Below are 15,194 nucleotides of genomic sequence, written 5' to 3'. Positions count from 1 at the left end.
TATTGGAATTTTGCCTTTTTCTTAATGATTTATAGTAATTCATCACATTGAAACTTGCTTTTATTTTTTTACTCCGCATATGTATCTCACTAATATATCTTAGTTCATAGTGATCTGTTAAATTTTTTTTTCTTTTTTCTCTTTTTTGGTAATGTCTACAATCGTACCCACTATAACTTATTTAAATATTTCCCTTTTGATAGATATTTTGTTTATCTTCCGGATTTTGTTTTTTTTTTGTGGTGTTACTGCACCACATTGACTACCACAGCCATTAATCTTGCTCACTGAATAGTTCTGGATCCTGGTGTTTGACTTCCTGTGTTGTCATATATCCAGTCCTGGCAGAGCATTTAATTTCCAGTGTGAGATCCTCCAGAGTCTTCTTTTCTCCTACTTCTTCAATCAGCAATGTTCCAGATGGTTAGTGCTTTGTCAGGGTCCTGGAGTGAGAATGATCAAGGCCTTTCTCCCCACTCTCCAGACATCCACATTAGACATATAATGTGAAAGAAAAATAAACATGTTTTGATCACAAATCACTAATATTTTGTGGTTGTTTGTCATGGCATAACCCAGACTCTCTTGATGGCCACCTATTTCTTATACTCAGTAGTTAAGAAACTTTTTTTTTTTAAAGGAAATAAGTTCATTTTTTCATAGAATTCTATGAGTCAAACAATCTTTAGAGGTCAGCTATTTCAATCCTCTGCCTACTAAATCATTTCCTAAATGATGAGTTCTAGAACCATGACAAAATGGTTAACAGCAAATTCCTTGGTCTTTAGTTTGTGGAACCCCACTCCTTTTATTGATCTTTTCATGAGTTGATGGACACTTTGATTATTTTTTCCACTTATTGGCTAATATGAATAATGCTATGAACATCCACGTACAAGTTTTTGTGTGGTCATGTTTCCATTTCTCTTGGGTATACATACCTAGAAGTATATATGAGTTGCTGAGTCATATGAAAACTCATTAAGTGAACTTTTTGAGACCTGCCAAACTCCTTTCCAAAGTGGTTACATGATTTTACATTCCCACTGGCAATGTACGAAGGTTCAAATTTCTCCATGTCCTCACCAACACTTGTCATTGTCCATCATCTTTTTAACCATAGCCATTCTAGTGGGTGTGAAGTATCTCATGTGCTTTTGATTTGTATTTCCCTAGTGACTAATGATGTTGAGTACCTTTTCATTTACTTATTGGCCATTTGTATGTCTCCTTTGGAGAAATATCTGTTAAAATGCATTGCCTATTTTTAACTGAGTTGTCTTTTTATTATTGAATTATAAGAGTCTTTATATATTCTTGATACAAACCCCTATTTTCTCCCTTTCTGTAAATTGTCTTTTCACTGTCTTGATGATCTTCAAGTCACAAAAGTTTTAAATTTTGATGAAGTCTGACTTATCTAATTTTTCTTTTTTTCAATTGTGTTTTGGATGTCATATCTATTGCCTAACCCATGGTCATGAAGATTTGCTTTTACATTTTCCTTTAGGAGTATTATATTTTTAGCCCTGCATTTAAATCTATAATCAGTTTTGAATTAATTTTTATGTATGATGTTAAAAGGGTCCGACTTTATTATTTTGCATGTGAATACCCAGTTGTCCCAGCACCATTTGTTGAAAAGACTCTCTTCCCTTTCTTAAAACTGAAAATAGTTTTTTCCTGTTTACAGGTTTCTAGCACATTTCCTGAAAAGCTCAGCAGTTCTTCAAACCTACCTGGCATTGGCTCATCTAAGTTATTCACAGGTTATTTTAGTATTCTCTGGGTTGTAAATGGCTTAAGGTCAAAAGATTTAATGTGCCTCCGAGGGGCTAGTTACTCTTATAATACCACTTTTTTAATTATGGTTTTTACCTCCTCATCCATGGTCTTCTATCATTTTCAATCTGAGAAACTTTTCCTGAAGTTTCTGAAACGAAACTGAATGAAATGAAAGGGGCAAAACATAGTTGAATGGATTTGCAGTCTCTCTTCTGTTAATTTATACCATTGACTCCAATACATTTAACTCCTCCTTTTTGTCCTCTTGTACCTAACAAAGCTCTTTTGTCATCCTTAGGCTCTCCCCCAGCTTTCAGTTCATTGTAGACTTTATATTTTCTGTAAATCAATGATTCATCTATTAAAAATGGAAATATAATTTTTTTTCTAGTCAGCTCCTACCATATCCCATGGCACTAACTTATCAATACAGAATATAATTCCAATTTAAAATTTTTGATGTGAAAGAAACTAGTATAATCCATGCTTTTTTCCTTAAATTTTTATTTTGAAAAGTTTCAAACTTAGATAAAAATTTTAAAAAATATATGAGCACCCAACCATCTAATCAGATTCACCCATTTTAAACATTCTGCCACATTTGCCTTCTCCCTCTCTTTCATATATATATATATATATATACATACATATATATAATAGTAAGTTGTAGACACAACTTTTCAGCCATAAATGTTTGACATAAAATTTCTAACATTAAGGACAACATTATCACATCTAAGAAAATTATAATTCCATTGTACTATCTGATATCTAGTCCATTTAAATTTGTGCTTTTGGCCACAAAAATCTCTCCTCCTTTTCCTTCTCCTTATTCTTTTTAAATCCAGGGTTGCATGTTGTTGTCATGTCTCTTTACTCTCTTTAACCTGGAATAATTTTTTTTTTTTTTTAGTTGAATTGGCTCATTTGAACAGCCCAGGCCAGGTTTCTGGTAGAAGATGCCACATTCTAGATTTATTTGCCTGTTTCCTTATGTTTTACTTGTTCCAACATCTCCTACATATCTTAGCCTTGGCACTCCTGACATCTTGGATCAGGTGGCTATCTTGTTCATTGCAGGATGTTTAACAGAATCCCCCTCCCACCAGGTTGTGACAACCAAAATGTCTCCAACACATGCCAAATGTGCCCAGGAGATGGGGGTGGGGTAGGGATCCACTTCCTGGTTGTGAACTACTGTCTAGAAGCTTGCTTAAATTCAGGTTAAACAATTTTGGAAAGAATATTTCTCAGATGACGTGTATTTCTAATTTCATTATATCACTAAGCACATAATATCAGATTGTGCCATTAGTGATTCTAGCCTTGATCACTTATTTAAGGCAATGATTATTTTTCTTTAAAGTAAAGGTATGTTTTTCCCTTTTGTAAGAAGTAAGTTATGGCTTGATACTTTGAGACCATGTGAAGATTCTATACTCCTACAATCTTTCACCCAATGCCTTTTAGCATCCTCTGATGGACTCTGGCTGAATCAATTGAGATTGACTTGGAATATGGTGATTTTCTAATTCTATTATTTGTTCTACATTTATTCTCTGGTATTTCTTTGAAAGAAAAGTTTCATCCCCCCTCCTTTTATTTATTTTTACTGGCACTCTGAATTCTTGCATTTTCTTTATCCTTTTTAAAAAATTCAACTATTGTAATTATTCTTTTTGATGCTCATATTATCCCAAATTCCTCCGAATCTTCGACCCATTCTTTAAAGCATTTCTTGAAGTAAGGAAATTTAGTGTTTTGTGGAGCATTTTATTAAAGTTATTTTAAGTACCACACAATGGTAAATTCTTATTGTACACACTGCATATGAGACCAAATGTATAAAGCCTTCACATTTAACCAGCAAAGAATTCTGATGATTGGGACATTTTTTTTTTTTTTTTTTTTTTTTTGCGGTACGCGGGCCTCTCACTGTTGTGGCCTCTCCCATTGCGGAGCACAGGCTCCATACGCGCAGGCTCAGCGGCCATGGCTCACGGGCCCAGCCGCTCCGCGGCATGTGGGATCTTCCCAGACAGGGGCACGAACCCGTGTCCCCTGCATCGGCAGGCGTATTCTCAACCACTGCGCCACCAGGGAAGCCCTGGGACAGCATATTACTTTCATAGTTAATAAGTTACACTAGTTGAAAAATTCAATTGGTAAGAGAAAATTCTACAACCAATAAAAATTATTAGCAATTTAATTTTGAGTCATCTATTTAGCTTCAGAATGGTAAATCTTTTGCTGACTCCTGGATATTTTGCATGGTGCCTATAAATTGAAATACACATGTAGTATATCTATGGACTAAACACTGTATACTACTGCAAAATGTAGGGACAAGGATATAGTTATTTCTGATTCTAAAAGTGCTTGGAAACATGTTTCATTAAAATCAGGATCTAAGCAACGTGCTTGAACACACATTTCAGGAGCATCACAGCTAAGCAAAGCATCGTGAAAAAATTTTGCATTAAGGAATTTAACTCCACCCAGTGTAATTATCCTCTTCCTTACTGTCAGTTTCCTCCGCAGTCCCAGGAGCGGCTCTGCCCAATTCCGCAGTCTCTGCTCTAAGTCCACGTTGATGAGGCAGCCCCCGCTATAGGGTTGAAGGTTTTAACAGTCTCCCCAAATGACTTGCCACGTGGGACCAGAGCCACTCGATAGAATGTTTCTCCCCAGCAGCCACAAGACTGGAAAACCGGGGAGGGTGGAGCAAACTCTCAGTGAGCGTCTCCCGGGCCCAGCTCCCCTTCCGCCTGTTCCTCCGATTGGCTGGCGTGAGTCTCGGCCGCCCAATCGCGTTGGAGTGTCTCCTGCGCGGCTTGCGGCGCCGCCGCGCATGCCCACTCGAGAGCCGCCCCTACGCTTCAGTCCCCCGGAGAGCCAAAGAAGGGCACCGGCAAGCGGCGGGTGGGAACTGCGCCTGGCAGTGCCCGTGCCAATATCAGAGGGCCGTGCCGGGACCTGGATGGGCCCAGTGGGAGAACGACAGGAAAAACAAGCACCGACAGAACTACCCGAATTTCCCATATCCCTTAAGTGCAGGTTTTCCCTGGGTTGACCCATTCATTTTTATTGTAGTGTGGGAGTTGGACAGTCCGATTTAGCTGTGGGGAGTCGAAAAAATCCGATTATATTTCTTTTCTTTGTATCCGGGCAGATCGAAAAAGGGAGCAAATGGAGCGAATCTTAATAAGAAAGTAAACTTTTCTCCTGTGTGGAGTGGACTGGGAACACCCTTCCTTTGACTTTCCCTGTACGAAATGTGGCCTTATTAGCGCTTAACTGGAAGCGCTTTTCCGCCACCGCCCGAGCGTTTCAGCTCTAGCGCTGTCCTGCCCTCTCGGAGGTGGCCGCCTGTGGGCGCTGGAAACGGTGCCTTACTTTCTGCTGTACAAAGAACCGCCCCACTAGTTTCCACGGTGTGCAACTCAGAAAAGTGACCCCGAACGAAAAGCAACCGCCTTCGGCGGAGAGGCCGTGCCGTGCTCCTTACCGACAAACTGGCCCCGACCTGCAGAACCCGGCCTGTCCTAGGCGAATCGCCGCTGTCGGCGCGCCACAACCTCGCAGCCTCACGCCAGGCCGGCCCCTGCGGCCGCTTGGAAAACGCGGCTAGCGGAACCCGCACGCGGAAGCGCCGGGCGCACTGAGCATGCCCAGTTGCAGAGCCGACCACAGGAGTTTTTTTCTTTTCTTTTCTTTTTTCTTTTTCTTTTCTTTTTTTTTTTTTTTTGGTCTCAAGCAGCAGGCCTTCTCCCCACCCCCACCCGAGCCCCCCACCACCCCCGGCCTAAGCAGCTACCATGGCCGAGGTCCCCGGCGCGGTGTTGTCCCAGGCGGGTTGGTAAGTGGCGAGTATAATCGGCCGCGGGCGCGGGCCGGGCCGGAGTAGGGTTGGGGTTGGGGCGGTGGGGTGCGTGTCGGGGTAGGCGGAGGCCGCCGCCCGCCCCCGGCCTCTCCCCGGGCCCTCCGGGCCGGCTCCGCCCCCGGCGCCACGCGGAGCCCAACGAGTCCCCCAGCTCCCCTCGGCGTGGCGGCGCGGCCTGGGCCCCGGGAGGCGGGCGGCGCGCCGGGGAGAGGCCGGGGGCCGCGGGCAGGGCGGCGGGGCGGGCGGCGACGCAGGCCCGAGCCGAGCCGCGCGGGCGGACCCTCAGCGCCACCGCGCCGCTCCGGGGGTTGTTGCCGCGGCTGGACGAGAGGAGGCGAGGGCTGGAGAACGGAGTGCGGCGGAGAGGGACGAGCACGGCCGGAGCCCGCGGGCCCGCGGGAAGTTGACGGCACAGCACAGCCCGGGCTGTTGCCGAGCCACCTCTCCGTCCTCCTTATTACAAAGTACAGGACGGAGCAGGGGAAAGCCGCCCTCTGCGGCACACACACAACTTCTGAAGCTGAGAATGACCATATTAACTCGTGTGGATGCTCCGTAGAAGTTTTCTTGAAAAGATGACGGTGTTCGGATTTTTAAAGACATGTCAAGATTTTAGGATCTGAAAACAATAAAAAAAAATTATGCGAATTAAGCAGTTTCTGCAACTTCGGCCATTAGGGTTGTAAACATCCAGTTTAATTTACTAACGCTTTAACAGGCCTGCATGGGCACAGTCTGGGATGAAGGGTGGGAAGGAGGTTGAAAAAGATTTGCCCCTGCTCTCTGGAAGTTCACTATCTTAGCGAAAAGAGGGGAAGGAGGCATTAAAACAACAAACACAAAAACGGGAAATTGTGGTAAACTGTACAGAGGTGCAGGCAAATGTGGTATGGAATTGGAGAGGAAGGAGAGTTAATTTCCTGGAGAAGTGGGCTTTGGGAGATGGTGAGGAAAAGGCTTTGTAGATACAGAGCCGCTGGAGATGAGGCACAGAGGTAGGAAAGTGCTTATTGGTTTGCAGAATTGATATTAGATCCCTATGGTTCCTCGAAGTAGAAGGGGGTCCAGTGAAGATTAAGACCTTAAAAGTTTGTGGCCAGGTTATGGAGCCTACAAGTGCCTAAAGAATGGATTTGATTTTGTGAATGAAATTTTTGATTAGAGGGCTGTAACACCTGTGTTTTGAAGACGCTGTGCCTGGCTCTACTGGCACCTCATTTTACAGGTGAAGAGATTGAGGCACAAAATTGTTAAGTAACTTTCCAAAAAAAACGACATAACTGGAAAGTGGTGGAGTTGAATGGTGAGCACAGAGGGGCTGGTTCCAGCTCTGGTGCTTTTAACTGTTACTGTTCTGACAGTTTTTGCTTTTAACTGTTACTGTTCTGACAGTTTTTGCTTAGAACACCATTGACATAACAAACTGTAGTGTTAAAAACTCACCTTTTTCAGTTTTATTATTGTTCTTCTAACTGGAATTTCTACATTCAGTTTGTTTACCTCACAACGCTATCCTGAAAAATTTCGGATCACTCTTTTTGAGTTTTTCCCCATTCTTCGTTTGATTAACCCTTAGTTCTTCAAACTAGTTGTATGAATTCGTTTACAGTCTTTTACTGCTTTCCAACATGATCCCACCTGTGTTAGAAAGGCCAGTCTCAATATTTTGATTCCAAACACATACTAAATTGTTTTTCGGACTCTAAGATCCTTAAGGGTGGGTAAACTGCATCTTATGTTTCTGTATATCTGTAATGCCAGGGAGCTCACTACCTTGTAGGTTCTTTTTTTTGGATTTTTGAATTTTATTTTTTTATACATCAGGTTCTTATTAGTTATCCATTTTATACATATTAGTGTATATATGTCAATCCCAATCTCCCAATTCATCCCACCACCGCACCCCCGCCCCTGCCACTTTACCCCCTTGGTGTCCATACGTTTGTTCTCTACATTTGTGTTTCTATTTCTGTCCTGCAAACTGGTCCATCTGTGCCATTTTTCTAGGTTCCACATATATGCGTTAATATACGATATTTGTTTTTCTCTTTCTGACTTACTTCACTCTGTATGACAGTCTCTAGATCCATCCACGTCTCCACAAATGACCCAGTTTCGTTCCTTTTAATGGCTGAGTAATATTCCATTGTATATATGTACCACATCTTTATCCATTCATCTGTCGATGGGCATTTAGATTGCTTCCATGACCTGGCTATTGCAAATAGTGCTGTAATAAACATTGGGGTGCATGTGTCTTTTTGAATTATGCTTTTCTCTGGATATATGCCAAGGAGTGGGATTGCTGGGTCATATGGTAATTCTATTTTTAGTTTTTTAAGGAACCTCCATACTGTTCTCCATAGTGGCTGTATCAATTTACATTCCCACCAACAGTGCAAGAGGGTTCCCTTTTCTTCACACCCTCTCCAGCATTTGTTGTTTGTAGATTTTCTGATGATGCCCATTCTAACTGGTGTGAGGTGATACCTCATTGTAGTTTTGATTTGCATTTCTCTAAAAATTAGTGATGTTGAGCAGTTTTTCACGTGCCTCTTGGCCATCTGTATGTTTTCTTTGGAGAAATGTCTATTTAAGTTTTCTTCCCATTTTTGGATTGGGTTGTTTGTTTTTTTAATATTAAGGTGCAGGTGCTGTTTATATGTTTTGGAGATGAATCCTTTGTCCATTGATCCCTTTGCAAATATTTTCTGCCATTCTGAGGGTTGTCTTTTCGTCTTGTTTGTAGTTTCCTTTGCTTTGCAAAAGCTTTGAAGTTTCATTAGGTCCCATTTGTTTATTTTTGTTTTTATTTCCATTACTCTAGGAGGTGGATCAAAAAAGATCTTGCTGTGATTTATGTCGAAGACTGTACAGTGTCCATTTAGTTCTGTAATCCATTTTGAGTTTATTTTTGTGTATGGTGTTAGGGAGTGTTCTGATTTCATTCTTTTACATGTAGCTGTCCAGTTTTCCTAGCACCACTTATTGAAGAGACTGTCTTTTCTCCATTGTATACCCTTGCCTCCTTTGTCATAGATTAGTTGACCATAGGTGCGTGAGTTTGTCTCTGCGCTTTCTGTCCTGTTCCATCGATTTATATTTCAGTTTTTCTGCCAGTAACATAGGGTCTTGATTACTGTGGGTTTTGTAGTACAGTCTGAAGTAAGGGAGTCTCATTCCTCCAGCTCTGTTTTTTTCCCATAAGACTGCTTTGGCTATTCAGGGTCATTTGTGTCTCCATACAAATTTTAAGATTTTTTGTTCTAGTTCTGTAAAAAATGCCATTGGAAATTTGATAGGGATTGCAATGAATCTGTAGATTGCTTTGGGTAGTATAGTCATTTTCACAATATTGATTCTTCCAATCCAGGAACATGGTATATCTCTCCATCTGTTGGTATCATCTTTAATCTCTTTCATCAGTGTCTTATAGTTTTCTGCATACAGGTCTTTTGTCTTCATAGGTAGGTTTATTCTTAGGTATTTTATTCTTTTTGTTGCAGTGGTAAATGGGAGTGTTTCCTTAATTTCTCTTTCAGATTTTTCATCATTAGTGTATAGGAATGCAAGAGATTTCTGTGCATTAATTTTGTATCCTGCAACTTTACCAAATTCATTGTTTAGCTCTAGTAGTTTTCTGGTGGCATCTTTAGGATTCTCTATGTATATTATCATGTCATCTGCAGACAGTGACAGTTTTACTTCTTCTCTTCCAATTTGTATTCCTTTTATTTCTTTTTCTTCTCTGATTGCCATGGCTAGGACTTCCAAAACTATGTTGAATAAGAGTGGCAAGAGTAGACATCCTTGTCTTGTTCCTGATCTTAGGCGAAATGGTTTCAGTTTTTCACCATTGAGAATGTTGTTTGCGGTGGGTTTGTCACACATGGCCTTTATTATGTTGAGGTAGGTTCCCTCTATGCCCACGCTCTGGAGAGTTTTTTTGTCATAAATGGGTGTTGAATTTTGTCAAAAGCATTTTCTGCATCTGTTGAGATGATCATATGGTTTTTATTCTTCAGTTTGTTAATATGGTGTATCACTTTGATTGATTTGCGTATATTGAAGAATCCTTGCATCCCTGGGTTAAATCCCACTTGATCATGGTGTATGATCCTTTTAATGTGTTGTTGGATTCTGTTTGCTAGTATTTTGTGGAAGATTTTTGCATCTATATTCATCAGTGATATTGGTCTGTAATTTTCTTTTTTTGTAGTATCTTTGGTTTTGGTATCAGGGTGAGGGTGGCCTCATAGATTGAGTTTGGGAGTGTTCCTTCCTCTGCAGTTTTTTGGAAGAGTTTGAGAAGGATGGGTTTAACTTTTCTCTAAATGTTTGATAGAATTCACCTGTGAAGCCATCTGGTCCTGGATTTTTGTTTCTTGGAAGATTTTTCGTCACAGTTTCAATTTCATTACTTGTGATTGGTCTGTTCATATTTTCTATTTCTTCCTGGTTCAGTCTTGGAAGGTTATACCTTTCTTAGAATTTGTCCATTTCTTCCAGGTTGTCCATTTTATTGGCAAAGAGTTGCTTGTAGTAGTCTCTTAGGATGCTTTGTATTTCTGCAGTGTCCGTTGTAACTTCTCCTTTTTTATTTCTAATGTTATTGATTTGAGTCCCCTCCCTCTTTTTCTTGATGAGTCTGGCTAATGGTTTATCTATTTTGTTTATATTCTCAAAGAACCAGCTTTCAGCTTTATTGATCTTTGCTATTGTCTTCTTTGTTTCTATTTCATTTATTTCTGCTCTGATCTTTATGATTTCTTTCCTTCTACCAATTTTGGGTTTTGTTTGTTCTTCTTTCTCTAGTTCCTTTAGGTGTAAGGTTAGATTGCTTATTTTAAATTTTTCTTGTTTCTTGAGGTAGGCTTGTATAGCTATAAACTTCCATCTTAGATCTGCTTTTGCTGCATCCCATAGGTTTTGGATCGTTGTGTTTTCGTTGTCATTTGTCTCTAGGTATTTTTTGATTTCCTGTTTGATTTCTTCAGTGATCTCTTGGTTATTTAGTAATGTATTGTTTAGTCTCCATGTGTCTTTGTTTTTTACATTTTTTTCCCCTGTAATTGATTTCTAATATCATAGCATTGTGGTCAGAAAAGAAGATGCTTGATATGATTTCAAGTTTCTTAAATTTACTGAGGCTTGATTTGTGACCCAAGATGTGATCTATCCTGGAGAATGTTCTGTGTGCACTTGAGAAGAAAGTGTAATCTGCTGTTTTTGGATGGAATGTCCTATAAATATCAATTAAATCTATCTGATCTATTGTGTCATTTAAAGTTTGTGTTTCCTTATTAGTTTTCTGTTTGGATGATCTGTCCATTGGTGTAAGTGAGGTGTTACAGTCCCCCACTATTATTGTTTTACTGTCGATTTCTTCTTTTATAGTTGTTCGCAATTGCCTTATGTATTGAGCTGCTCCTTTGTTGGGTGCATATATATTTATAATTGTTATATCTTCTTTCTGGATTGATCTGTTGATAATTATGTAGTGTTCTTCCTTGTCTCTTGCAACATTTTTTATTTTTAAGTCTATTTTATCTGATATGAGTATTGCTACTGCAGCTTTCTTTTGATTTCCATTTACATGGTATATCTTTTTCCATCCCCTCACTTTCAGTCTGTATGTGTCCGTAGGTCTGAAGTGGGTCTCTTGTGGACAGCATATATATGGTTCTTGTTTTTGTACCCATTCAGCGAACCTGTGTCTTTTGGTTGGAGCATTTAATCCGTTTATGTTTAAGGTGATTATTGATATGTGTGTTCCTATTACTGTTTTTTAATTGTTACGGGTTTGTGTTTTGTAGATCCTTTTCTTCTCTGTGTTTCCCACTTAGAGAAGTTCCTTTAGCATTTGTTGTAGAGCTGGTTTGGTGGTGCTGAATTCTCTTAGCTTTTGCTTGTCTGTAATGCTTTTGGTTTCTCCATCAGATCTGAATGAGATCCTTGCCACATAGAGTAATCTTGGTTGTAGTTTCTTCCCTTTCATCACCTTAAGTATATCATGCTACTCCCTTCTGGCTTGTAGAGTTTCTGCTGAGAAATCAGCTGTTAACCTTATGGGAGTTCCCTTGTATGTTATTTGTTGTTTTTCCCTCTTTGTTCTCAATTTTTCTTTGTCTTTAATTTTTGTCAGTTTGATTACTATGTGTCTCGGCATGTTTCTCCTTGGGTTTATCCTGCCTGGGACTCTGCACTTCCTGGACTTGGGTGGCTGTTTCATTTCCCATGTTAGGGAAGTTTTGGACTATAATCTCTTTCAATATTTTCTTGGGTTATTTCTCTCTCTCTCATCTTTCTGGGACCCCTATAATGTGAATGTTGTTGTGTTTAATGTTGTCCCAGAGGTCTCTAAGGGTGTCTTCATTTCTTTTCATTCTTTTTTCTTTATTCTGTTCTGTGGCAGTGAATTCCACCATTCTGTCTTCTGGGTCACTTACCTGTTTTTCTGCCTCAGTTATTCCACTATTGATTCCGTCTAGTGTATTTTTCATTTCAGTTGTATTGTCCATCTTTGTTTGTTCTTTAACTTTTCTAGGTCTTTGTTAAACATTTCTTGCATCTTCTTGACCTTTGCCTCTATTATTTTTCCGAGGTCCTGGATCATCTTCACTTATCATTACTCTGAATTATTTTTCTGGAAGGTTGCTTATCTCCACCTTATTTAGTTGTTTTTCTGGGGTTGTATCTTGTTCTTTCATCTGGTACATAGCCCTCTCCTTTTTCATCTTGTCTATCTTTCTGTGAATGTGGTTTTTGTTCCACAGGCTGCAGGATTGTAGTTCTTCTTACTTCTGCTGTCTGCCCTCTGGTGGATGAGGCTATCTAAGAGGCTTGTGCAGGCTTCCTGATGGCAGGGACTGGTGGTGGGTAGAGCTCAGTAAAAGTTTAATCTGCTTTTCTGCTGATGGGTGGGGCTGGGTTCCCTCCCTGTTGGTGGTTTTGCCTGAGGTGACCCAACACTGGAGCCTGCCCCACTCTTTGATGGGGCTAACGGTGGACTCTGGGAGGGCTCATGCCAAGGAGTACTTCCAGAACTTCTGCTGCCAGTGTCCTTGTCCTCACGGTGAGCCACAGCCACCCCCTGCCTCTGCAGGAGACCCTCCAACTCTAGCAGGTAGGTCTGGTTCAGTCTCCTATGGGGTCACTTCTCCTTCACCTGGGTCCCGATGCACACACTACTTTGTGTGTGCCCTGCAAGAGTGGAGTCTCTTTTTCCCCCCATCTTGTCGAAGTCCTGAAATAATCCCCCTAGCCTTCAAAGTCTGATTCTCTAGGAATTTATCCTCCTGTTGCCGGACCCCCAGGTTGGGAAGACTGATGTGGGGCTCAGAACCTTCACTCCAGTGGGTGGACTTCTGTGGTATAAGTGTTCTCCAGTTTGTGAGTCACCCACCCAGCAGTTATGGGATTTGACTTTATTGTGATTGTGACCGTCCTGCCGTCTCATTGTGCCTTCTCCTTTGTCTTTGTATGTGGGGTATCTTTCTTCCTGAGTTCCAGTGTCTTCCTGTCAATGATTGTTCAGCAGTTAGTTGTGATTCCAGTGCTCTTGCAAGAGGTTGTGAGTGCACGTCCTTCTACTCCGCCATCTTGAACCTATCTCCTACCTTGTATATTCTTGATAAAGTCTGATAGAAATGGACCTTGGATGCCCATGCTCCTGCCAGTCAGAATTCTCTAACCAGGGTCTCTACCCAAGCTTAGTGTTCTTCCTGTCTTTGTTATTTTGTTATAAACCCTCAGCAATGTTATATTGTGACATTTTCCACTTTGTGTTGCAGTTTATCTGTTTACATGTTTCTTACTCTAGAGTGCTCCTTTTGTGTGGCAGGGACTCATAAAGGCAGGAGGAACCTGTGGGGCTAACAAGACTATATATCTACAAGTTTGGGAGTAATTCCTGATGGGTCTTGAACCCACTAGACTTGTGAAGAAAACAAGAGGATGTCCCAGTCTTATCCGTGACTTGTATTAGATCTTATATTTAAGTAGATATTTGTTATGTTAACATACAGAATCTCAAAGGTGTATGCAGAGAAGAGTACTGGAAGGAGAATTTTTGACCATAGAGCAGCTTTGACCAACTCATTCCAGTTCTGACATCCTGAGTTTCCTTTGACTCTTGGGATTCTCTGTTATTGTCGCTGACAAAATCATTTTTTTAGTACTTAGTACTCACTTAATTATTTGCAGGACCTCAAAAGTAATAGATGCTAAAGCACTTAAACTATTATTATCTGTCTTGTCAGTTTCACCTAAAATAGCAGGTTAGGGAAATATTTAGTGCTGAAAAGCTTATGTTTCTGAAAATGTGATCTTCATGGGGTGCAGATGATCTGTATAGACTGATCTATATTCTAGTTTATGTTATTTTATGAGCTCATTTTTTTCTTTTAAGTCTTTAATCTTCATTATAACCCCCATAAAAATCTGTGTTTTAAAATGTAACTCCCAATAGGAGCCACCTTGGCTGACTTTACAATAATGTTCTTCCTTAGTAGCCAGTAGCACGGAAGGTGTTAGGTTTGCTGATCTGAACTGAAAAGTTCTAGAAACTTTTCCAGTATAGTGATTATGTTTAAATATTGCAGGAAATCGTACATTGGTCCTTTGTAATGCTTACTTATATGCATGGAATAACTACTGAGAGAAGATATTTGACTCTAGATTTGTCTGCATAACAGATTTACTTCACTCTTTGCCTTTTTTTTTTCTCTTGAGATTTCCTTAAGGGTGAATTTTGTACTTCTATTAACCTTTTGGATTTTTTTTTTTAAAGCCTTTCAGAACTTTTTTTTTTTAATAGAAACATGTTAAGGAAACATAATCAACTGTGTTTAATTTTGAAAAAGTTTTTTTTTTAATAGAATTAGTGATTGTATAGCTTAACTCCCTCAGTGTGCAAATAAGGAAGCTGAAACACTGGTATCAACAGTTTGCTCAGAGATACAAGCGGCAGAACCATGAATACAGCCCAAATGTCTGGAATAAAGATTCAGTACTGATTTCCACTGAGTCCTGGTGACCATGTTTAATTTAAATTGTTTGTCAAATATAACACATTTGAAAATTGAAAATGGGATTAAAGCATTTTTTGTGATGTGTAAATTTCCTTTCCTCTTTGGGAAAGATAGGTGCTTATACTGAGGAGTGATACTGTTGGAATCAAAGAAACCTTTACCTTGTGGTGGTTCACCTAATTGCTGATTAGGCTTATCTAAAAATCTGTTTAATTCTGTATTTTTTGAAGTCTAAGAATATCTGAAAAAGTAAGGCACTCTGTTGCATGTATTTGCCTTACCCAGCAGTTTTGAGTTGAAGAAACCATAAGGAAGCATTAGAAGTAGTGTGTTTCCATTTTATTCTGAAAGAACATATTTTCTAAGAAACCCTGGGTTTCTAACATCTGAAGTTTAACTTGGTTGTGCTTTGAGGTGGGTTTTTTTTTTTTTTTTTTTTGGGTGGGTAGGGCGAAGTTGGAGGGGTAAGAGAGGGTGAACATAAAGGTCTTCTT

At 40.1% G+C, this 15,194-nt stretch overlaps 1 protein-coding gene across 1 annotated transcript in view; it reads left to right on the top strand.

Annotated features, from left to right (window-relative positions):
• Window positions 1–4,694: 4,694 nt before the first annotated feature.
• Window positions 4,695–15,194, top strand: part of TDRD3 (tudor domain containing 3) — a 197,858-nt gene continuing 187,358 nt past the window's right edge. Inside the window, exon 1 of the mRNA XM_004279927.3 lies at window positions 4,695–5,644. Within this exon, the coding sequence (XP_004279975.2) occupies window positions 5,604–5,644 (41 nt within the window). The 5' untranslated portion in view covers window positions 4,695–5,603. The remainder of the gene's footprint in view (window positions 5,645–15,194) is intronic.

Source organism: Orcinus orca, chromosome 18, assembly GCF_937001465.1.
Source record: "Orcinus orca chromosome 18, mOrcOrc1.1, whole genome shotgun sequence".
Taxonomy (NCBI): domain Eukaryota; kingdom Metazoa; phylum Chordata; class Mammalia; order Artiodactyla; family Delphinidae; genus Orcinus; species Orcinus orca.
The sequence above is the reverse complement of the archived record's forward strand: the minus strand, read 5'-3'. Positions and strand labels throughout refer to the sequence as shown.